The sequence below is a fragment of the Ammospiza caudacuta genome, chromosome 4, assembly GCF_027887145.1.
Source record: "Ammospiza caudacuta isolate bAmmCau1 chromosome 4, bAmmCau1.pri, whole genome shotgun sequence".
In the NCBI taxonomy this organism is placed as follows: Eukaryota; Metazoa; Chordata; class Aves; order Passeriformes; family Passerellidae; genus Ammospiza; species Ammospiza caudacuta.
Window position 1 is genome coordinate 7105577 of NC_080596.1, and position 25412 is coordinate 7130988.

Consider the following 25412-nt stretch of genomic DNA (forward strand, 5'->3'; position numbering starts at 1 on the left):
ATTAAGGCAAGACAAATCCTTGCTGAATTGTGCAAACTCGTTTATCCTCGCAGATTTCTGTTTCATTTAAATTCCTGTCCTTCACGAGCCATGCCTCTGCATCTAGAGGCAGCCCGCGCGCTACTCATGCTTTGTCCCACCAGCAGGAAGCCAGCTGATTCCCCCAGTAATCAATTTCGGCGAAGGCTTCTCCGGATCCTGGCCGGCACCGGAGCAGCGCCACACCATCCCGACCCATCCCGACACGTCCGTGCGCGGGGAACGCGGCCGCCCCCCCGGGCGCTGGGTGGGCGGGCGGCGGCCCCCAGGGCTGCGGGGGCGCGGCGGGGCGGGGACTGCGCGGGGCGGCGGTGGCGGGACCGCTCTCCCGCCTCCTCGCACACGCTCGTCCTTCCCATCCCCGGCGGCGGCGTTCCGAGTCGCTCCCGCGGCGGCGAGGCGGAGGCACCTGCGTGTGGCGAGCAGCAGGGCGCGGGCTGCCCGCGATGCCGGCTTAGCGGCCAAGCATGGCGCGGCGGCTGCGGGCGGGCAGGTGCCGGGCCGGGCAGGGCGGCGCTCCCCCGACGGGACGGGCGCTGGCGCTGCTGCTGCCGCTGTGGCTGTGCGCGGCGGGCGGCGGCGCGGCGCCGGTGTATAACCTCAGCCTGGCAGTGGACGAGGGGCTGCCGGCCGAGACGCTGGTGGGTGACATCCGCGCGGGACTGCCGCCGGGCTCAGACCCTCCCGGGGGCTTCCTGCTGTCGGAGGGGAGCGGCGAGTCGGCGGTGCTGGCGGACTTTCACGTCCAGCCGGAGACGGGCATCATCCGCACGGCGCGGCGGCTGGACCGGGAGCGGCGGGCGCGCTACAGCTTCGCGGCGGCCACGCTGCGCGGCGAGGTGGTGCAGGTGGAGATCGCTGTCACCGACGTGAACGACCACCCGCCGCGCTTCCCGAAGGACAGTCTGCAGCTCAACATCTCCGAGCTCAGCCCGCCCGGCACCGCTTTCCGCCTGCCGGCTGCCCGCGACCCCGACGCGGGCGGCTTCGGCACGCAGGGCTACGCGCTGCTGGAGGAGGGCGGCGCGGCGGGGGAGCCGCCGCTGTTCCAGCTGCGCTATGTGCGGCCGGAGCCGCTGGAGCTGGTACTGCTGCGGCGGCTGGACCGCGAACGGGCGGACGTCCACCGGCTGGTGGTGGAGGCGTGGGACGGCGGCAGCCCGCGGCGACGCGGCCGCCTGCGGGTGTCGGTGCGGGTGCTGGACGAGAACGACAACGCGCCCGCCTTCAGCCGCGGCGAGTACCGGGCGCGGCTGCGGGAGGACGCGCCGCCGGGCACCGCCGTCTGCCGCCTGCGGGCCACCGACCCCGACCTGGGTGCCAACGGCGAGGTGCGGTACGCCATCAATCGCCGGCAGAGCGACCCCGACGGCTACTTCGCGGTGGAGGAGCGCAGCGGCGTCCTGCGCCTCCGCCGCCCGCTGGACCGCGAGGAGCGGGCCCTGCACCGCCTGGTCGTGGAGGCGCGGGACGGAGGCGCCCAGCCCGAGGTCTCCAGCGTCCTCGTCTCTGTGGCCGTGCTGGACGTGAACGACAACCGGCCCTCCATTCGTCTGCTCTACCTCACCGAGACCGGCGGCCCGCGGGTCTCCGAAGGGGCGCGGCCCGGCGACTACGTAGCCCGAGTCTCCGTGTCGGACGCCGACGAGGAGGGCGCGGAGGGCGACGGCGGCGGCATCGTGCTGGCCCTGCTGGGCGGCGACGGCGCCTTCGCCTTGCGGACGGCCGGGGCCGGCGTCTTCTTCCTCTGCGTGGCGGGGCCGCTGGACCGCGAGAGCCGCGACCTGTACGAGCTGCGGCTGGTGGCCACGGACGGCGGCACGCCGCCGCTCTCCGCGGAGGAGCCGCTGCTGCTGCGCGTCGCCGACCTCAACGACGAGACGCCCGCGTTCCCGCAGCCCCACTACCGCGCCGCCGTCTCGGAGGCCGCCTCCCCCGGCACCGCCGTGCTCCGCCTCAGCGCCTCGGACGCCGACGAGCCGGGCTCGCCCAACGCCGAGGTGCGGTACGCGCTGGAGGGCGACGCGGCCGCCCTGGCCCTGCTGCGCATCGACGCGCGGAGCGGCGCCGTCAGCACCCGCGCGCGCCTGGACCGGGAGCGGCAGGCGGCGCTGGAGCTGCGCGTGGTGGCGCGGGACGGCGGCGTCCCGCCGCGCGCCGCCGCGTGCCGCCTCAGCGTGCGCGTGGAGGACGCCAACGACAACGAGCCGCGCTTTGAGCGCGCCGTGTACCGAGCGCGCATGCCCGAGCACGCCGCGCGCGGCCGCCGCCTCCTCCAGGTGAGCCCCGCACGGCCCCGCTCGGCCCGGCACGGCCCGGCCCCACACGGCCCCGCTCGGCCCGGCACGGCCCGGCCTCTGGGGCCGCTGCCCTGGAACGCCGGCGCTCCGTGGCACCGCCGCCGCGCTCCAGCACTTCCGCGGGAAGCAGGGAGCGCGGCAGGTGGAGCGCAGCTAATCATCGCGGCCCTCGTACCGCCAGTCTCACAAGCGTTCTGAGGAACGCGTTCCTTGTCCCGTAACACTTGCAGCGTGGGTAATGAGCACAGCTCAGGTCTTCAGAGGGAGTCAAGTGTCAGCTCTGGTTAAACCTCAGAGGGAGTTAAACCAGCTGGGATACTTCTGAGGACTTGAGATGGTGTTCAGAGAGCCGGTAGGACCCGTCCCGAAGGCAGCATGACCCAAACTGAGCCAGAGAGAAGGGCCAGCATGACCCAAATTGAGCCAGAGAGAAGGGCAGCCAGTGTAACACACAGTTAACATACACTTCAGGGTCTTTGTGATGGTTCCTGAGCTTTCTGATAACGATGTGAATCAACTCACCCTGCCTTTGAAGAAACTGATTAGTTCTAATAGAGAAAAAAGTTCTACTTGTTCATAAAAACCCCTTTTTAGTCTGTGCAGGTGAAGTTGAAGGGAGGCTTTGGAGAGCCAAAATTGACAGAGAGCCCTTTTGCTTTTAGCTTGGGAAAGCATTGCAGAATGTATACCTTAGAAATGAACAAAGTCTTTTCCATCAGAAGAAAATTCACAGCAGTTGGGCCTGTGAATGCTTCTGAGTTTGTGGAGAGCTTACATGAATTTGGGAAAAACCATTACTTAAAGAGGAAACCTAGGGAGAACTGCAATGTGTTTCCTCAGTACATTTGATGAAAAATCAATCTGTCTTTATCTTCAGGTTGTCTTTATCTTCAATCTGTCTTTATCTTCGGGTGGCCTACTAAATTATTTTTTTTCTTTTGAAGTCAGGAGTCATTGGTGATATTTTGAGTCCGACAATAGCTGATTGGAACAAAAGGCGTTTCCTTCTCTATATCATTTTTTCTCTTTTTTCCAAATTGTACTCGGAGCTCAAAAAGGGCACAATTTTTACAGCCCTAATACAATTTAATCTATAAAACCTTGGGCAGGTTGAGCTTATGGAGCTTTTCATTTGGTATCCCAAGCTAGAAAGAAAATCCCATCACTGCCCTTTCTTTTTCTTTCAACACCATGGAGGAAAAAAAGGATAAAAAACCCAAACCCCAAAAAGACCCCAGAACATCGTTCACCGCTGGCCCCAGAAAAGCCCAGGAGAAGAATAACGATATAATTTTAGGAGTTGGCGATGTCCCGGTGCGGTGCGGTGCGGGGCGTGCGGCAGCCCCGGCCCCGCCGCGGGCGTCCGTGGTGCTGAAAGGCGGCGGGGCCGCAGGGAGCGCTGCCGCAGCCCCGCACCGCGGCCCGGCTGGCGGACAGCGGCTGTTTGCTTCTGGCTGGAGCGGGTAGAAGCCTCCCGAAGGGTTCCTGAGTGTTTCAAAGCGAATAGCTTGTAATTGTGATTTTACTTTTTTTTTTTATGTTTTGGTGCATTAATAGCGCAGATTTTCTAGGGCTGCACCTGTCATGCACTGTGATGTCATGGGCGTGGATATCACTCACGGTGCACTGAATTTTGGAAGTGTCACCATGCTGCCATAATCCTGTTTAGAGAGTAGAAAGAAATAGTCATGTCTTGGTGATGATTGAACCAGGAGTAATAAAGCCAAACATGATTGAGAAGGAGGCATGAGAGGCATGCACAGGAAGAATAGCAGGTGAGTATGCTATGGCCTGCCAGGAGAGGAAGCTGGTTCTACTTGCAGCTTAATCCAGGATCATTGTAGTGATGTCCAAGTTTAATTCTACATTCTGTAATGGGCTTAAACTTTAAACATGTCCACCTTCTACAATAATCCTTGTACCTTTTCCCCCAGGAAAGGAAATCTTCTGCTCAAAGATTGTGAGCATGAAGCAGGCAGCTTCGTTTATGTTGCTCCAGGAGTTGGAGTGAGTGATGAGAATGTAGAAAATAGTTTTTGGTTTGGCCAAAGCTGTTTTTCAGGGTCTGTGGTATGAGTCAGCTCCAGGTGGGCTCATGAACTTCAGAGCTAGCATGAGAAGGAGGTAACCATGGTAGTGTTATTGCTGCTCCTGGAGAATAGGAAACAAACCAAGATATTGAAGGAGGCTACTCATGTCACATCTGCCTCTGTTCCACAGCCTGGGAGGTGGTGATGAACATTTGTTTTATATTTGAGTCACAATCATGATACCTAGAAGTCTTCTAAACCCTCTAGTCTTTTCCCTCTGCAAGCAGAGGGCATTACTGAAGTAGTCATGTTCATCAGTAACCTTTGTTTGGGGACCAGCTGGTGACAAAGCACTGCCTCGTACACTGTTTGTCTAGAGTCTTCTGCCTTAGTGCTTTGCTGTGCCTCTGCCCAGCCATTAAATAGCTGCACAACTTGTTCCCATATGTTCTTGACTGCATGTGGATAATGGGGGATTTCTTTCCTTCTGGGAAATCTTGAACTCCTACGGTGATCATTCAAGTTATCTCCATTTCCCCCCTACTCTCCACAGATGTAGCCCATAACAGGGGCTAGTCCTGTGAAAAGGATCAACTTGCATGTAAGTCTGTATTAGTGGTTCCTCCTAGACTGTAGGAATTTACCAATTAGAAGAATTAACCATCTACTTAAAAGACATATTTTTCAACCACTTCCGGAAGTACTGCTTTGTTCTGGGCATGTGTCTGGGCTTTTCCTTGTGAACAAAAGACTCAACCTTCCAGTGCAGATTGACCAGTAAGGGAGAAGCTGAATCCTGACAAATAAATGGAATTTATTGCCATTAATTAATATATTGCATATAAAATATCGCATCCTCAGGGTAGATAATGCAGGGTGAGATCAGAAATCTGAGCCCACAAATGGGAGAATGTTAAATGAAGAAAAGGGAAAATCAGTGGGAAAATAGTGGGTTATCAGACTTTAGAAAGTAGAGCAGATGTATGCAGTGAAAGACCTAAGTAGAATTTTGAAGTCATTAACAGCATTTGTTTAACTTTGGCCTATTTTTGTTACTGAACTTCTGGTTTGTTATCAGTTGTTATAGACACACCTTTGTTAAAATTTAAGCATTACTGGTGGCATGCCTAAAAAAAAGGTACAGGAAGGTAAAAGTGAACACAACCAGAAATAAATTGTAGATCAAGGCAATTTGCGGTAACTAAAAGGGAAGCAGCAGAAGCACTCTTTGTGTCTTGTGATGTCTGCAGACATTTTAGTAATGCTTTGATTTTTGCAGATATATCAACATCCTGGTTTCTTCATGTAGAGGTACTGCATGTTAATTTTGAGTGGCCACTGGCCTTAATCAGTTATTATGATGATCTTTCAGCATAATAAGAATCTATTTTCCTGAAGATCTTCAGCATGACCCAGAAATGGAATAAGATGGAGGAACGAGTGAGAACTCATTGGGTGCTCTCCTGTCTTTCTTATTGTACCTTCTCAAAGACCAGTGTGATTACAAATGTCCATCGACTGTTGAGTGATGGTGGTGATTATGTCCTATTTCTGCACTCTTTGGTGTGAGCTTGACAATTTTAGGTAGATTTAGCATCTGATGATGTGTAACTCTTTGATAACTGCACCTCTGTGGCCTAAGGGTAAGGGCGTGTGACAAAATGTCTCTCTTCTGAGCCATTTACTTATCCTGAATTAAGAAATAAAGCTTTGTCATAGACCTGCCTTGATAACAGAGGTTTAATTCTGGTTACAAATTTTATTTTCAAGCTCTTTTTGGTGATTGCAATGCTTCTCAATACTCATTGTTAAGGTTCTCTTTAGCACAATATATCTCGTAATTATAGTACTGTATTGCCAGATTTGTCAGGATTTCCTGTCTTCTAGCTGAAGTAGAGTATTGAAAGGTAATATTATTTCTTTCTCTTTCTGTCTCTGAGCAGGCTGCAACATTATCTGAATTAGGAGAAATCAGCACAACATGTTGGCATCAATTTGCCTGGTGTTTTTTACCTAGATGAGACGGAAACACCACATTCTCTTTCTTATCCTCCATGGACTCCTACATAAAAGAGTATTTCCCTTACTGGCTTCTGCAAAGCTTAACAGTTTGGTGATGGTGACAGCTGTCAGTTCAACTCAAATTTTGAACTTAATGAAGGTGTTTGTTTTGAGTTATATAGCACAGTACATTCTGTATATGTTTGGGGCTTGTAGGTTAAACTTGCTTCCACTGCCAGAGTGTGCTGTAGCTTGTAGTGTATAAATGTGGGATGGTCATTCTCTTACAGTGCACGTGCATTCTTATGAAAAGTCTAACAAGTTATGTACCTGTAATTGCATATTGAAGAGAACATTGTCATGAATTAGTAACAGCCATGTCAGTAACTTTTTAGTTAATTTATTTTCTTTTATGGTGTATTAGAAAATTCATGTTTATTGGCTTTAGAGTAATCGCTGAAAGAGCAGAGGAAGAGAAAAAACATATGTTATCTGGCAAATGATAGAGAATCACATGCATTCCAGTGTTATGAGAACTTGTACTTTTCTGATCCATTAAGGAGGCTGTTTCAACTTACTGGGTAGTTTCTCTATTCCTTTTATTTAAAAATAATAGACTTTCTGATGCTGAGATTGTGGGAGGTTTGTAAATACAATGACATCAAAGAAGGATTTTGTTTGAAGGTCTTAAAGCTAATCTAGGTATGCCAGGAATTATGGAATAATAAATCAGTGAGACTTTAGAAAATACTATTTAAAGGTATAATATATGTAAGAAGGATGCATGTGGTTTGAGGATTTTTAAGTGCTTAGTATATTTGAGAGTTGTTATTTGTACTTTCTTGAAATACACATTTCCAAGAGCTACTTGCAGAAAGAGAGAATTCTAAAAAGACAGTATAACACGCATCTTCTCTAATTTTTCTCTACCTTCTGCAAAATTAAAAAGAAAACTAAGAGGACAAAAAGGAATGGAGGATATGTCCCTGCTTTGAGGGATGGAGACTTAGAGATCGTAATCTGTCATTGAGACACTAAGACGGTAGCACCAGCATTGGCTGTAGACCACATTTTTCTTCCTTTTCTTTCCCTGAATGTTGAAACAAGGAGCTAAAAGGGCAGTCCTTTCCCTCTTGGTTTTGGTTCTGGATCATTTAAGCCCCACTGCAATTACCAAAAGCAGAAATGAAGCCAGCAAAGAAGGTTCATGCAAATTCTAAAGAGTTATGAAATCCAACTCATCCCTGTTAGAGGTAAGCCAGAAAGAAGCTAAAGATGTCATGCCATGAATTCCTCTTCTTCTTGAGTTCTCCAGGTCCTATTTTCACTGTATTCAATTTAAAGTCAGCTGCAAAAAAGACAGATTTTTTTTGTTGACTTGAAATGCTACTGTGTTTTAAGACTAATGCAGTTGACAACAGAGAGACCAAACCCCAGACTAAACTACAGCAACAGCAAAGAAATTTGTCATCTAATCTGTAACTATAACACGAAACTATTTACTTGTTCATCCAATTTCTATTCTTATACTGAATCTGAAAGCAGTTAACATGTCATTATTTATCGGTTAGATGTGTAATTTTGTAGCAATTATTTATTTCTGAATTCACAACAACTATCTCTTTGCACTCCAGAAGCTGTTCAGTAGATTCTCAGTATATTGTCATAGCTTTGTGGATATAAAATCGGTTTTTGTAGCTATGCACAGCTTTTTGTGATCTGTTAATATGTAGCTTTAGGAAGTGTGTGTGGTCTGGGCTCGAAGATAAATAGATGTTTCTTTGAATCTGTGCAGCGGTAGTAGATGGCCATGCTGAGTTGATTGCAGGAAGGAAGAAAAAAAAAATCAACCCCCAAAATACATAATTTTAATCATTAGGTAACTTCAGGTGAATTGGAACTCTCCAAATACTTTTGCTTAAGAATTCTCTTATGGTGGCCTTTTAGCATTTTAAAAATAGAAAAACTGTTCCATTTAATAATTAAAGGATTTGTAAGAATGAGACTCTGCTCCTTGATGCAATCCTTATCTGACATCAAATGGGTGCTTTGTAGATTTAAGAAGCTCTGATCCTGGGAAATTGGTATTGGAAGCCTTTCACTTTGCTTCACTTAGTTTGTGGTTACTCTTAAATGTGGCAAGTGTTAAATTTTCAGTGTCTAACACCTGCAAAAAAACAGTTCTCCAAAGGTAATTGCCCCCCATTTGTGTAATAAATCTACAGCTGTTTGCTACTTTAATCCATGATTTTGAGAACATATGAAATATTGAAACATCAAAAACACATTCACACGGAAACATTTGGCTTTTATTTGAGAATTAAAAACTATGTTAAAGTTTAAGAACAAAAACTTTTAAAAAGTTGTGGCAGTAAATTACCTTTTTTTCCCAGTTCTCAGGAAAATCTTTTAATTGATGTCAGCAAACTGGGTCTGGAAAGAGGGAAGTTTTGAAAGTTTATGTAAGTCCAAAATTTTCTGCATACTTCAGTCTATAGCTGTGATAGAATGTGAGCATATCTAATATTCTTGTTGGAGAAATTAGATGTGTCCCTAACTATGGAAAAGGAGTAATGATATTAAAAAGTCTTAATCATAGACTTTATATTGCAGAGAGCTGTGTATTAAAATATTAGCTAATAGCCTACTCAGAGCACCTGTGGCAAAGACAGAGTTCTTGAATACCTTTGGCTGTTAAATTTTTAGATTTTTATGCAGCGTAATGAATAACATTTCTGTTAAGTGTCCAGCAAGAGTTCATTTATAGCCACTGACCTTCTGGAGTAATGGTCCTGAACTACTTTTTTAGATGGAAGTCATCTCAATTCAGAAATGGATGGATTTTGCTGGCGTTCACTTTTATACAAAGAATTGGCATCAGCAGTTGTCTTATAATACACTAGAGCAAATTATTAAAAATCTGTAAATGGATGGATATGGTTGGTTCTGTCAATTTATCAAATATTAATGGCATTTTATCGTCCTCACAGATTTTCATGAATTGCTGGGTGAGCAGAATGCTCAGTCTTTCCTGGAAAGCTTTAAAGCATTGGGAAACAGATGAGTTAGGAATCCCTAAATTCCACCTTACTATGCAAGCAGATTGACATGCAGCAGGATGAGCCTTTTAATTTTACTTCATGGCTCATTTCATTCCTGAAAACAAACTTCTAGTTGCATGCTGAAAAAAAATCAATGATTTCCAGAGTCTGCATTTTTCTTTTAAATTTGTCTGAGCAATCTGTACTCCACATTGAGTGTCAAACTATTGTGAACACTTCTGTAGTGAGGAATGGGGCTCTCTGTCTAGCTGATTGTTCAAATCCTGCTGCAGGTGTGAACAGCATGGAAGCAGAGATATCAGCTAACAAAACTCTTGGGGTAAAATATCACACAGCTCATTTGGGGCAGGTGTTATATGCAGCAGTCTTTATATGTATTGTATCAGACCAATAAATTTCCCATCTAGCCCCATATCCTTCTTGTTTTAGAAGCTAAAAGCATACACCCTGGATGAGTGCAAGAGCAGGGCAAATGTGACATTTTCCCTCATGGATTCTTGGTGTTTGACCATTTTCGGTCTCAGGACATCCCAGGCAAGGTAGTTTGTGCACATTTGTAACCCTGAATGGATTTTTTTCATTTTAATTTTAATGAAATTACCTAGCCCTCACGTCAGCATTTCCCAAGTATCATTGACCCTAACATGTGGTGGTGGTGGATGTGTCAATCAGCTGCCTACTCCAGGAGAAAGCACCTTTTGCTCTCAACCTAGAGACAAAGAGGATGCTGGTCCAACTCCTTTTGATTTCACATCTGCTGTATCACCTCTCCATTCATTTCCAGTACTCCTTCGTGTTAGCTGAAAAAAATAAAAAGCATCTGGCCAGCAGCTACTCTTTAACACCAAATGCTGAAACGTGCCACTGGTGAAAATATAAAATTAAGTGTTGTTTATGAAGGAAATGTAGCAGAAGAAAGTTCACATGTTACAGAATTCATAGAAGACAGTGCCTTGCTCAGTCTATGAGAAAAGCATACTAATCTGTGTAAAAAGGCACTTCTTTCAGGAGGAGAAATGGATTTTTAAAATGATGCTCATAAATCACAGTTCATTCAATCAGTTCTAAGCTCTTTGAGACAAGTATATAAGAAGCTGTACAAAATCATTAATTTCATTGGCACTTAGGTGAAATAATTCTTCTCAGAATATTGAATTGCAAGGGATTTCTGTCATGCCTGAAGAGTGGTGGTATATTTAGCACTGCAACAGAAGATGTGCAGCAACTTCTCACCTCTTTGTACTGAGCTACTCTCCTATATAAACTTGTGTATATAATTTTATATTATATTTAAATAATCTGCAGGTGATTAAATAGCGGTATTCTTTCTATCACATGGTTGACCAAATGTAGTAACTGTAAGGATTTACAGGAACTACTAGTGCGCTCTAATGCAGAAGGGATCTTTGTAAGGACCTGTGTGATGGCTGGATATGCTTGGATATAAAATCTCTGCTGACTCCTCTGAATACTTGTTAAGTGTTTTTAGGGTGGAGGCAGGAAATATGTACCAAAGTAGGTGGGTTACTGGTTGTGTTGTGTATGGAGTCAAATCATATTCCTCAGTTAATCCTATTTAAATGAAATAGGATAAAGAAAGTTTTAACTGGGCTTTCTTTAAGTGGGTGGACTTGACAGTACAACCTAAGCTTCATTGTAGCATCTGACAGGGAGAGTTAGCAGAACATTGTTTTAAGGGACGGACAATGCTTATGTTGCAATCCTTTTTTGTGCCTATTTCCTCACTTCCACAAGCTTCCCATTGATAACTTGGGTTACTCTGGATGGGTCAAATCTATGGACTTTGAAATGCTTTGAAGTGCTTTGTTTAGAAGTGGGTTTTCATTCTATTACTGAAAGTATGTTAGAGACGCAGCTCTAGGTTCTCTCTCTTCCTGTTCTCTGAACTAAATGAAAACAAGCATTACATTTATGCCAGACTTTACTAGTTCCTTTTCCTGGGGAAATGATTTAAAATAAAAAATCAGGGTAGTTGTGCCTGTGTAGTTATGCTCACAGGCTGCACTGCTTTCAGCATAAACTATTGCAGTACTAACATTATTGGCTGTAATAAAAGCAAATGTACTAACTTCCAGCCCTGACAGATGTCTCAATCTCCTGCACTGACCTTGTGTAAAGTGTTTATGTCTCCCCTTCCCCCTCCTTGTCCCCAGCTACTTCCTTCATGCAGCGAATTAGGTTGTCATGCCTATGTCTGCTCCACTTCCACTGACTTGTGCCTACATCTGGTACTAGGAAAGGGCAACAGGAAGGGCAGTTTTTTGCTAATGTCTGGCTAAACAGATGTGAGACAAACAACTTGTGTATGCTCTTTTTTCAACAGTTATAAACAAACACATATGGTTTAATGCAGTGTCCAAGGAACTGGATGTATCTTACCAATCAAAGAAACTGTGGAGATGACTGCATTCTGCTTCTGGTGCATTACCTTCTACATGACCTTTTGTTTTCAGTTGCATAAACCCCCAATGAATAGAATTTTATCCTACACATTCAGTTTTTCCTGCTTTGGATTTTGAGCTCATGTCCAGACATACCAGAGAAATGATTTACAAAAGCCTTTTCTTCCATGTGTCCTTCTCTATTGTGGCATTAATATTAAACCTATCATTTGCATGAAACTGTTTTCTCATAGGCTGTCACAGATATATTGATAGCTTCATCTCTGCTTCTTTACACCAGTAAGGTCACATATTAAACACTGCATAGATACATAGACACCTAATTATTTTTACTTAGGGTTGTTTCATTAATCATTGGATAGGCTATTGCATTTTTATTAATTAGGTCATTTTATAGATACATTTCAGTTTGGTACTTTGATCACTAAGATGCTTAATTGACATTTCTGTAGGATTAATGTGTGTTTACATGGACATGGACTCAATAAAGCATGTCTGTTATTCTCTTCTGAAAAGATTGTCTTAAGATGCTCCCAAATGGAAGAGAATAATCTCTAGGAGAGAGGGATTATCCCTCTGTTAATATTTAAGCCATGCATGGGACCATAAGTGCATGTGGTATAGACAGGGTTTTTGGTGTACCACTGGAAAATACATTCATCTACATACATGTATCAATCAGGGTTTAGACTTTAGAATTTGCAGTTAAATTCAGGGGAAGGGAAGCAGTGACCTTAAAGCACCAACTCAGCACTTGCTCAGTATAGTACACAAAACACTCAAAACCTGTTTTGTGTACTGTACTGCTGCTGCTGCTCATGAAGACATGCAAGAGAACCTGATTTACAGCATTTTGAGAAAATAAATCACTTTGGATGTTTTGGAGCATACTGTGCTTACACTTGTGGTTATTCCAGTGAAGCTCTGGGGTAGCTGTTCAGCACCAGTAGTACCAAGGGTCACTTGGTGTTTGGAGCCCCATCAGGATCTAGTCTCCAGCTCATGGTGCAAAAGAAGGATGGGGCAAAAATTACTCGAATTGAACATTGTCTCTTGAATCAGACCACAAGGTTTGGTAATGATGGGTTTTAAAATAGACAAAACCTGGTGTTTCCTGCCTCTGCCTTGTGCTTGTGTAGGTCTATAGTAAGACTATACAACAACATCACTCCAGCTGGTGGCTGGACAAGTTGAGAGACAGTGGGGAGAACTGGGAGCATCTTTTCAAAAAACTTCAGTTGTTCAAACATACAGGGAGCTCAGGAACATATTCTGCAATGAAATCAGCCACAGCTTGTGCTTTGGGGGGATTTTCAGGTTTTCTGCATTTTTAAAATCCCAGTTAGTTTAATGTGTATCTGTGGGTTTCTGAGAGGAAGAGAATGCTGTGTGCATGCCCTGTAGGAGCAAGGGGATGAAACAAACTAATACTAAACAAACTAAATATGACCTGCTTTCCCAGAGCCCAGAACCCCTTCTTAATGTAACACATTTCAAAACAATGTGTTACTGTGTCTAGTAATAGAATAATTATTTTCCCCAAAAGATTACATTGAAAATGAAGTCACAAGTTAGAAAATTCTTTCTCCTTTAGTTTTAGATTTGTATTTGTATTTTTAAAGGATCTAAGAGAGAGCATTTCATTCTGGTTTTCAAAAGAAAGAAGAATGGCAACCTCCCATGTATTTGGCTCTTGTTTGTTTGTTTGCTCTTTTTTGTTACTATGAAAGTAAAATTCCATATCCTGGAATTTGTTTCTTTTCCTTTTTTAGCTGTCTTTGAAGTTGGTGTCTTTAGCAATAATTTTGGCAGGGGTACAGCTTTATAATGATTTTGCTATGATACCAGACTGCTTTTGTGTTCACTTTCCATTGATAAAAAACAAACCCTAGGTCTCTTAGGTTTATAATATTCAATCAAAAAGTAATGTTTACATTTTCTCAAAACTAATCAAAATTTTGGTTGGGTTTTTAAAATTTTATTTTAATATCCACTTGTGCCTGTATCTGAGGATGGGGGAAAGACCTGACAGTTGGAACAGACTTTTTGAAAGGCTAACTGCTTTTAATTTTCAGAAATGTTTGTCTGAAAGGAAGACTCTAGCCAGTATTTGGGAGTTAGACTAGACCATGTGTTAAATTTCCAGAACATTGTGGTTGTGGGACACAAGTTATCCCTCGGTTTGTAAACGTTGTTGAAATGCCATGTTCAGAAATCGCCAGGAAGCACAAATATTTTCTATGTCTATTACATCTTATTGGAGGCCATTTATCATGCACTCTTTGAGATTTTGATTTCATGCTATGCCATCATTCTTGCTAATTGCTTCTAATGGAAACCATGTTTCAGGCCTATGAGCATGCACTAATCATGGTAATTTTTCCTTGAAAGTATGGATGAAAATTAGAAACATTGATAGGGATTATCAAGTGCAAATCTCAGTACCCACCATCCCCAGAGGCTCCCAGTGACTAAACCTCCCCTTGCCTACCCCACATTTCTGGGAAACATATCAGAACTTCTGTGCCTCCTGAAATGCATGGTCAGGCAGGTGTTTTCATCGGGTCACTGGCTCTAGTCAGACCACTGGACCTTGTGGATATTCTCAGTTCAGTCGAAGAAAGAACAGAGATGATTTCTCCCCAGGCTGAGCCTGGAAATTTTAGAGGAAAATAATTAAAACAATTATTATCTCTCTTTCTGTAACAATTGCTTATAGATATGGTTCTCCCCAGTGTGCTATTTATAGTCACCAACAGTGTGAGATGTTTCTACTTTGAGACCAATCCAGTATCACCTTAGCGAGTCACATTATAAAAGACCCGCTGCTTTCATTAAATGCCTTTGCTTTCTGATCCACCTGGAGACTGGAGTCTTTCTTTCCCTCCCTGACTCAACAGCATCAGGACCTCTCTGCTCCAACATCTATATTCAGCGTTTTTTACGTGGACAAGTTATTTGCAGAGGAAGGTTAGTACTTAAGGGGTAACATTTCACCTAAATCAGTTTGCATTTATCTTTTTTTAGGCTGGATCTCTTTAACTTATAGTCATCCATGTTTAGGGTTATATTTTTCAGTTTTCAGTGAATAAATTCCTAGGTCACAGCAAGAGATATTAGTTTGTTTGTTGGTATGTAATTTCATATATTGTCATTCTATATTTATTACTTCAGTCTTCTTGTTCTTCTGTATAAAGATCCTCTTGATCTCCTTCACTGATAGTGCTTTCTAGTTTCAGGAATTAGCGAATGTTAATTGAGTTGCTTATGTTCTGTTTTTTTTTTCTGGTTAATTAATAGATTTAACAAGCTGGTTATCAATACAACATATTTGTTAATTCCCTTTCTCGAGACAACTTGTTTTGGTTCCTTCTTTACCTAGTTTTATAAAATATAACTCTTTGACTAAAAGTTGTGCTGTCTCTACTAAGTAGTATGTAAAGAAATGTGATATCTATTGGTTGTTTTATTAAATACAAATCAGCTTTCTTCTGTGCCTAGAGAAAATCTGTTATTGGAAAGATACTGAAGTACTTGACAAATGTTTTGTCTTCCTTTCTGTCTTTATTCCTTGAAAGTTGTTCTAATAGTCTGTTTAAGTCAGGCTGATAGGATTGTAGTTGCCACATTCAGTTTTTCTCCTTTTCTAGTCGTCCCTCCATTTGATTTTTTTTAGAGAGATTGTTTTGTTAAGATCTAGAATGGTTACAGCTGCAGGCTTGCTGTTTGATATGTCTGTTTTATAATCATTCTATATTGGGTCCTCCCACTTGGAATGCTGTTTGAATTTTATTTGTGAGGACCTGTTGTGTCCTCACTGTAGTTATGCTGGCCACAGTCACTGCTGATAGCAGAAGTGGGGAAGGTACTCCTTCCCCAATGGCCAATTAAAATGGTCAGTTTTAACAGCATGCTCTCATTTCATCTTGAGACACATATTTCTCTTCATTTTCTTCTGTCCAGAAATACCTATATTTTTTAATATAAAAAAATATCACTTCAGTGATTAATTGAAGTGCTAGGCTTTTCTCATATCTCATACATTTCTCAAACCCTCCAGGATTTTTTGGTCTGTGTTAACTGCTCATTTGAACATTATGTATTTATCACATAAACTTTGAGATACAGGCTAACTGTTGTTCATTCCTCCATTTAATTTAAACTTAAGTGGTAATTATATGGTCTGAAACATTCAAGTCCAATGTCTTGGCTGTTTTCATTGGCTTATGAGTCTCTGAGAAGTCAAAGCTTCTTATAAAGAAATGATTCCTGGTGATATTCTTTCTCCAAGAGCATGGTAATTCTCTCTGTATGTCTTCAAGTCTAGTCCTGGGGCCAAGGAGACCTAGAGCAGATACTCAGCTTTATTCCATGTGATGCTGAGGGAAAGAATCCACCAAACAGCAGAATATCCTCTGAAGCATTAGCTCAACGCGTTGCAGCTGTTAAAATCTCATCTTCTTGCTCTGAGGACTAACCATCTATGTTTCTCTTGGCTCATGGACTTGCACATGAATTCATTCTGGTTTTTTTTCTTTTTAATAACATACAGGTTAACTGGGGTTGCCAGTAGAGTTCCTTCTCTGGTGGGACATTTCACTGGCTTATGTGTTAGGGATTTATTTCATTAGGCCATTCATTCTTTGAGCCCCTGGAATCTGAACCTCTGTGGGGTCTCTAAGCACCTTCTGAAGATATCATAAATCTTTCATGTGACTATTGGGATTCAGCCCAGCTCCTCTTGGCTTCTGCACTTTCCGGCTTTTCTTCATAACAAAACTTTTCTGACATTTTGTTCCCACGTGAACTTATGTGTCTCCAACTAAATAAGACCACCTTCTTTCTGTTCTCTGAAAATGTCTCAGATTGCCCCCTCTGCAGGCTTTTCTTTCAAAGCTTTTTAAGGTTATGTTTTATCTGCTCAGTGAATATTTCTTGCTTGGGTGTTCTCTGCTCTCTGCACTTCCTCCTTGTGGACAAGCAGGAGAAAACTCTTTACTGACTTTAATCAATCTCTCTCAGTGAAGCTGTTGTTATTCTTAATGGCCAGTCATTCTGTCTGGTTCGAGTGGTATGATTGGAAATAGTGTGTATGAGAGTCAATTAAAAAAACAATATTTATTTAAAAATTTCCAAATGTCAGACAAAGTTAACGAATTGTTTGCAGAGAGGATTAATGAACTGTCACAGTGAGTGTGGATATTCTTATCATGCTGTACTAATATTGCTTTTCTTGAGTGGAATTGTTAATGAAGCCTTCACAGAGCCTCAAGAGACAGTCATCTGTCATATTCCTCACCCTGCTTTTAAAAATCCTCTAGAAAATTCAGGACCTCTGAATATTTAGAATGTCTGTAATCCCTTTTCAAAATTAATATTCATTGAATTAAATAAGATACATCACTATAAACAAGAGATAGGATCTCTGACTTGGAAGAATAAAAATCTCAGTTGTATTCTTCTTGAATCTGTGAAGTTCTTATGCATAATATAATTGTGGTTATAATTCAGCCTAGTTTTGTTTATAGGTTTGCTGTTGCATGTATGGAATGGGAGAAAAGATTACACAGGTAATTTAAAGTCCTGATGGAAGGTTTTAAAAACAGTTTTAAGATAATAGGAAGGAGGCAGACTAAAAAATACAGAGATGAGACTGGAATATTAAGCTGCCCTTCATAGCAGCTGGGAAAAAAGAGGCATTGTGTCATTATCATGGTGGATAGCACCCTTTAATACCAAATAAATCTAGAATAATTATTTCTCTTCAGATATCTGAATGCTTTTTACCAAGTATACAGTACTAAGGCCATTCAGTATTCTTGCCATATCCTTTTGCAGCAATAAAGTGGTACTGTTAATTCTTATTCTTTAAATTATAATAAAAATGGGATTCAATATAATACAGAACCATAAGTTGAGTCCTAATTATTTGGCTACTCTCATTTAAAATGTGAACTTTAAGAACAGTTTTTTTCCATAGAACTCCTCTAGAATCATTCATCTCACTGGATTAGTTCACATTCTCTTCATATGTACAGTCATTGCTGGCCTTGGAAACCGTAATGTAGTACACAGATTTAGATTCTGGAAACATTGTGTGCATTTGTGACAATTGCAGAAGGATTTTATATCTTCAGAGGGTTACTAAGCTGTAAGTATATTGATCACATCTAGCTGCAGCATCAATGAATATGGATGATTTTTATGTGATATATTATTCAAAACCTTAAAATACTAACATTGATTTGGTGGAGCCGTCCTTAATTTGCTCTTCCAATCTGCGTTTTGGAGTATTTTGTCAATTTCCAGTCACTCCAGTACCATTAGTCTGAAGTTTTTTTCAGTGGATTTTTTTGATGTTAATATGGTTTTGACATTTAGACCAGCAGCACAAAATAAGTAGTAGCAAGATTAGGCTGTTGTTATCTTCTGTGGTTCAAATCCCCAGAGATATGACTTATATTGGCTCTTTTATCACACTTACTCTGGTTCAGTGCTTTAGATCTTATCCTGCCTTTTCTGAGCTGAAAAATTAATACAAGCTTTCACTTAGAATGATCCTGAAACTTGTTTCACTGCTTTTTTTTTCTATTTCCTATTAAATATGAACATATGAATTTAACAAGGTGCTGCAGGCTGAAAAAAATGTTGACATCCATTGGAAATAAAGTATATTTTTGATCCTTAAGGAAGCAAAGAAGTTAGTAAAGTAAATGTTCTATCTCTTTTTCTCTGTTTTTTTTTCCCCTCTGATAGCTCAGTTTTTAATTCACTCATAAAGGGACAGAGGCAGAAATCAAGCTCCCATTTTCCTTTTTCTGAAAAGGGGTGTGTGATATGTATAGGGGAAAGCTTTTCTTGTTCATTAAAACCAGAAAAAATTCCATATATGTTTTCCATAATCACAGCTGTAGACCTGTGCTTGGAATCACTGTGATATAATCTGGTGAGATGCTGTAGCATGCCAGGATGTTTCCCAGGAAACTGATTATAATAAATCCAGGACGTGAAATTCATTTTGTGGAAATAAGACTTAAGAGAAGAAAATGGAAAGAGAAAGAAAAGTCCTGGACAGTAAAGCAAGGTCCTCTCTCATAAAGGAGAATTTACTGTGAAATTTCAGTTCTCTTTGTGCTCTTGCCCTACCATTGCTGTTGGTTTATTTCCCCCAGAGGCCTCTTTAATACTGAAAGCCTGACTTCATTATCTTGAATTAATTAGTTCAATGTAAAGTGGAAAACACTGAATATCAGTGATTGACTTTTGAGGGACCTGCAGGGAAGTTGTAGAAATGGATATAAATACGTGAAAGTCTTCAGAAATGCTTCTGCAGGCTCAGCTGCAGGGAAAGGCAATGATTTACTTCCAAGCCTAATGGCTTTGTCCAGGTGTTAACAATCTGAAGGGGGACAGTTTCAGCTGTGATCCCTGTAGTGGGGATATAGCACTTCAGGCAGTTAATTGCCTAATAGATTTAATTTCTGCAGGAGAGATTACTCATGTAGTCATTCCCATTCCCTAGAAATTTCACCTGTTCAGCATTTAATGTACCCCTTGCCTTCACTCGCCACTTAGTGGACTATTCTATCACTGACCTGTTTCCTATGTGTTAGTCTGTCCCTGGTTATGTGCTGTGAACAGGAAAAATGGATTACTGGACACAGTAATTGCAACACACAGAACCTCTGTGTTGCAATTAAAACCTCTGTAAGTGTAGACTGCATCCTGAATGTCCACTGGTCACAAAGTTTTCCATTTTGGTAGCTGTATGTTGGGAAAAGTCTTTATTAATGTTAGGTGTTTGAAAGTCTCACAGATTGTGTTTTTCTTTGACAAATACAGCCTTTTTGTGAATTCTGCTTAACTAGAGTTTATGCTGTTGTTCCCTGCAATTACAAATGGATGGGTTTAAGAAGTAACAGTAGATATCTTTGTTATCTTGTTGTCTTTATTAATTTTCCTAGTATCTGAAAGGTATTGTTAAGAAACTGAGATGTGGTAAGGGCATGCCCAATTTAAAACTCCCTGGCTGAAGATCATTAGGACAATGTGTTACAGTTATCCTGATACCAGATGAAAGTAATCAACTATTCTGCCACCAACAAGCTTTATTATTTGATTGGAAAGGCCCCTTTACATATATATACCAGGTTGTGGTAAGCCTCCACAGCAAAAATTAGGGGTTTTTTAACACCTTAATGGAGGTAGTACTCATATTGCCTTTTAAAAGTCCAGCAGGTACTTTAAAAAAAGTCCTTAGTGAATTTTAGATATCAGAATTTTCTATCAGAGTTGTGCCAAACAGTGCACTAAATTTTCTTGGTGATGCTGATGTTTGTAATAAGGGGAGTTAAAAGTAATTAGCTACCTTTCCCTCTCTGGTCCAGCTCTAAACCATGTTTAGCCTTGTGTAAAGCTTTTTTCCTTTAAAGCCTCAGGTTACTGAGGCTCTTCTCCAGTTGTGCTTTCAGGTACGACTATATTAATGAGCAGCTTGAATGATAGTGGTTAAATCAGAATAGGAGGGAGGATACTTTTCTCCCACTCCTCTGCTTTAACTGCAGAACTTAGTCTTGTTTCTTCTGTATTTTTAGGGGTTTTTTTTACCAAGGTGTCAAGTATATAAACCCTAGATCATGTGACTAGTTTGTTTTTCTTATTTGATTTGTAACTGAAGCTGTTTCAACTTCTTACATGTGTCTTGTGTGATCTGTCTGGACAGCTACTTTCCTCCCAAATTCATTTGTATAAAACACAGAGTTTGCTGCCCTGTGCTTTATCCTGTGAAACTCTTCATGTTGTGAGCTGTAGCATAGAAAAGTGAGACATAAAGACTGTGAAGACTGAATGTGGTAGAAAAACTTGTCCAAGTATACAAAGAAACTTTATTTATTATTACATGGGGTTTCCAATTGCTTGTGTTAAGCTTTTGTGTTATAATAGTCATCAGTGCAATAGAGCATTAGAAACTTTCATAGCATGAACCAGAATGGTGACTTGTTTTGTGTGCTAAAAATTTTCTCCTATAAAAAACATGCTTTTAATAATACAGCTGGCTTTTATGTTTGTCAGCAGTATTTGCATTTCCATGTTTTAGCAATCAGGAACACTTTAGTAATATCTATGTGGCAAATGCAGAACACTTAGTTCTCTCATGCTTTTTTTTTGTGTTGGCAGGGTTTCTCTTTTTCTAATTAAGTCAACAGAAGATGCAGTTTTGGTTTCTTTCTTGTCTTTGTGTGCTGTGGTTGATAAATCTCAAATAGTCCTACCCAAGATAGTAGTCAGTCTGCTTCATTCCTGTAGAGAATTGCTGACAAACATTAGCAAACTTTTCCAAGCTTCAAAGATTAGATTATTAACTGCCAAGCTTCTCTGGTTCTGTCAATGTTACTATTTTTTCTGTCAAAAGGTAAATTTTTCTCCTGTGTTTCTGGACACGATGGAAAAAAACCCTGTCTTTCAGCTTATTCCTGTCTTATGCCCATGAACATGTCCAGTAGCTAGGACTTTACTGTGACATTTAAGTACCTGTAATTAGGTGGTCACCTGGCTTGTAAATATAAAAAGGAAGACAAGATTTAACTTTCTCTGAGGTTTTGTCTGATGTTTTCTACATAATAATTTTTTGTATTGTGAATTTTTTCTCTGTATCTCTGTGATACTGTGAAGAGTATCACAACTTTGAACAAATTTTCTGATTCTCTGCAGTCCATCTTTAGATGTATCTATAAATGAAGAGCTGCTTGAAACCAGCTGAGTCCAGAGATGCTTGACATAAGAATCAAGGCTTGAATTCTTTGATAGCAGTGTATCAGCAGGAATTTAAAACTTTGAGATTTTTTAGTTGACAGTAGTTGTCGAATTTCCAGATGTCTTTATTGCAGAAAAATTCCACTCTAGCTGTGTAGATAGCCTATGTATCTTTCAGATACAGTTTATCAACAACAGTCCTAAAACAAATTTAAAGCCATACATTTTATACCTTCAGGATGACCATGGGCAGTATTTTATTACAGGTTGAAATTTGCTTTCTTCCGGAGTGGAGCAGCTGTAGTGTGTCCAACTACCTTCATCTGAGGAGCTCCAGAACCAACAGGTCAGCTCTATTGTGAAAAAGAAATCAGCAGCCCACTTCCCTTTGTAAAACAGGATACTGACTCCTCACGGTGAAATCAGGGCTCAAAGGAGAGTGAGAAATTTAACAGCTGCTTTTAATTTCTCTTGAGAAGGCTCACATGCCTCCATGAGGCTTGTGGTCGTTGTCTTTAGGCAGCAAAAATCCCAACTGCTTGAAAATACTCTCATTCCTTCCATTGCCTGGATATTCTTCTTTGTGCTGGAGTGATAACTCTTTCCATGGCTGTTTGTCCTCAGCTTTGACTGGATGAGTAGGTGTGAGTAGACTTGTTCTCACAAATAACTTTGTTCTGATGGCTGCATAACAAACACATGAAAGAAAGTCCACTGGGCAGAACTCGAAATAAACAGTAAAAAGTACTTTTTTTTTTTTTCATGCTGGAACTATAAGCAGGGCAGATGCAGTTACAGTAAAGGAGTTGTATGCATTATGTTCTGGGACAAAAGCAGGGACTGTAGATGCTGCTTCTTGGGAGTTGAGAGTTTATAGAACAGAGCTCTGGTGCTACCTCCTTATTCAGACCCTTGGATGGGAAGCTGAGCACTGCCAGATGATATATGCAAAGAAGTCATTAAAGTGCAAAACGAGGCACTACTGTGTGACATTAATGACTGGAAAAGGAGCCCATTAAGTCTAATTTATAAAACTTGTTAATGCACTGGGGTTTGTTAGTGTGAGAAAAGAATTCTATTTTTCTTAAGCACATTGGATGATACTATAAAAATACTATTTTCATAAACCCTCCTTGGGTGGTTTTCATTTAGTAGTTATATAACTGCTTAGCCTGTTGAAATGGCCATATTGAAAAGGTGTGTGAAGTATTACCTTAATAACTTTTAAGGTCTCCTCTTCAACTACGTTCATATGTTTTTTAAGTGAAAGGATTTTTATGTTTGTCGACAAGAATATTTGAACTTAACAGATAGAATTGTATAAATAGGGTTGAAAATGTGAGAATGCTCTTTCACCTCCTCAACATTTTGTCAGATTTCCTTCCTGTAATGGATGTCAACAACATATTTTCTTTCAGCCCCAAATTATAGCAATTCTTTTACTGTAGTTTCCCTCCAGTGATTATGTTCTTTCATTTCCCTCTCCTTGTTTATGTTACTGTGTTATCACCAAGTGGCCTTCTGACTCTCCAGAATCCAGTGCTTCTGAAAGCCTTCATTCCTGCACTGTGGGACCTGACTGAACCACAGCTGAACATTCTTCCCACTGAACAGCTGTTTCAGTGTTCATTGCGTTGTTGAGAAGGGAAGTTCAGTAATCATCTGGAACACTTTCATTTTGTTCAAGGGAAGGATTTTGTTCAAGGACACATCTTACTCATTCAGAATCTAGTGGTGCTTTTAGCCACGGTTCTTGCAAGCCTAATATTTGATCTGCTATTAAATGGGAGGGGAGTTAGTCAAAGGAACATAAATGTGCTGAGCGACTGTGACTGCTGAGCAGCTGCTGTGCTGCCTTTCAGTCTGGTAGGAGCCCTTCCAGGATTTGAGGCTGTGGTCTGTTCAGTTATCTGCTCTGTTGCAGTCAAACTTGTGAGGCCTAAAGGTGGAAGAACTTGTGATCATTGTGATGAAATCCAGCTGTGGAAGGAACAGACCCCACCCCCATCTCCTCCCCCGCAGGTGTTCTGGCTTTCTGAGAGTTTGGGAAGGATGTTAAATTCAGATGAATACCAAAGCAGTTAATCTAATGTTCTGTAGGGAGATTACATTTGATGTGAAGGATACTTGAAAGGTGTTAGGGTTTTATAACAACTCTCCTTTTCCACTAGGGCAATCTTAGGATTGCTAGGGTTCAATCAGCTGTCCACTGCATATCCTACATCTTGGATACCTGTGAAATCATGCTCTTGTATATCATAGTGAAGAGGGATGTTGGCAGTACGTAAGCCATTATATTTCATTTTCCCCTGTGGTTTTGAGGCGAGGAGGAGCAGGAACACTTTTATTTTCTGAAAAGAGCTCTAAAACCAGCTCACCACAAGCCCAGTGACCCCTGCGAGGTGTTTATGGCAGTAACATCCTCAGCTGGGAGGAATCTCACTTCTTGGCAGCTCCTGAATAGACTTGGAGGCAATTCTTGTCAAATGTTTCACTTGGCTTCCTTGGGAACTGGGAGTTTACAGACAGTAAGTAAATAAGTGAGTTGAATAAATGGATAGCTAAATATTGTGAGCTTTTAAGGAGATCCTTCTCAAAATATTTTTAACAGGGAATATGACATAACTGAAAAACAAGAGGGAAAAGAAATTTACCCTGATCTTAAAAACCCAGATTCTTAGGAGGAGCTTTGTAGCATGTAACAAATGAACAGTCTTACTTTTGTACAGTCTTATTCTTCATGAATGGGACTGGGATTTTTTACTGCTGCTTCATTTGTTACACAACACACTGTGAAAGAAACTAGTCCTTTTGGCAGCCAAGTGAGAAACAAAACAGCCCTAAGCTGTACAGATAGTGACATCTCTGAACTAAAAGTGGGTTTCTTTGTGGTTGGTGCTGATATACTCCAACAGGAACTTCTCCTGTCAGAGTAGAGAAGGGCTTTTGTTTTGCCAGGGCTGCCTGCTTGGGACTTTTATGGGAACCAAATGCATGTTAAGGAAATATGTGAGAGTTTCCCACAAAATTAATAGCTTCATTAGCCTGTTGACATTAACATGTCCAAATGCAGTTGTTCACATGACATTATCTGGTTGCACACAAAATGACTGCTGTGTGACCTTTCAAATTTGATAAAAATAGTATGTGATTTGGGACAGGTTAACCCAATAGACAAAATAATAATAGTTGCTTTACTGAGTGAATAAAGCTCAAAAAAGAGGGAGAGTAGATATGTTTAGCTATAACCCAGCCAAAGAAAATAAGGACCAAGACCTCAACAGTAGCTCAGATTTAGGGATTCTGACACTCGCTGAAAAAAGGGGCTAGTATCAACTATATACTAGCTTAAAATTAATGCAACATTTGTAATTTTGCATTTATATTGTAACTGTATTCATGTTGCTAAGCATGTTAATGTGAGACAGCTGCTACAGCTTCATACAGAGACTATGTCCACATAATGAGCTGCTTTTGCATGCACCAGAGAGGATCTAATACTATTCATACTTTAAAGTTGTGTAGAAAAATCCTGTTTCACCTCAGAACTTTGTCTTGGCACTAAAAAAGCAGGTTTTTCTGATTCCCCCTCATTCAAAGTTCAAAACTGTAAATCCTTGTTATCTGCAAAGCAGCAGAAGCAGCTTACTTTCCCAGCTGCTGCTGGTAACAGATGTGAAGATGAGAAGCTTTTAAAAATTGTCATTGTGTCTGTCAATGACCAGCAGGCCCAAGGATGAAGCCAGATGATCTTTAGAGTTAGCATAATTCCTCAAAGAATGCAGAGGAGCTGCATATAAAGTA

At 41.7% G+C, this 25412-nt stretch overlaps 1 protein-coding gene across 1 annotated transcript in view; it reads left to right on the top strand.

The window, feature by feature from the left end:
* The first annotated feature begins 506 nt into the window (after positions 1-506).
* Positions 507-25412, top strand: part of DCHS2 (dachsous cadherin-related 2) — a 104399-nt gene continuing 79493 nt past the window's right edge. The window contains exon 1 of the mRNA XM_058803703.1: positions 507-2318. Within this exon, the coding sequence (XP_058659686.1) occupies positions 507-2318 (1812 nt within the window). The remainder of the gene's footprint in view (positions 2319-25412) is intronic.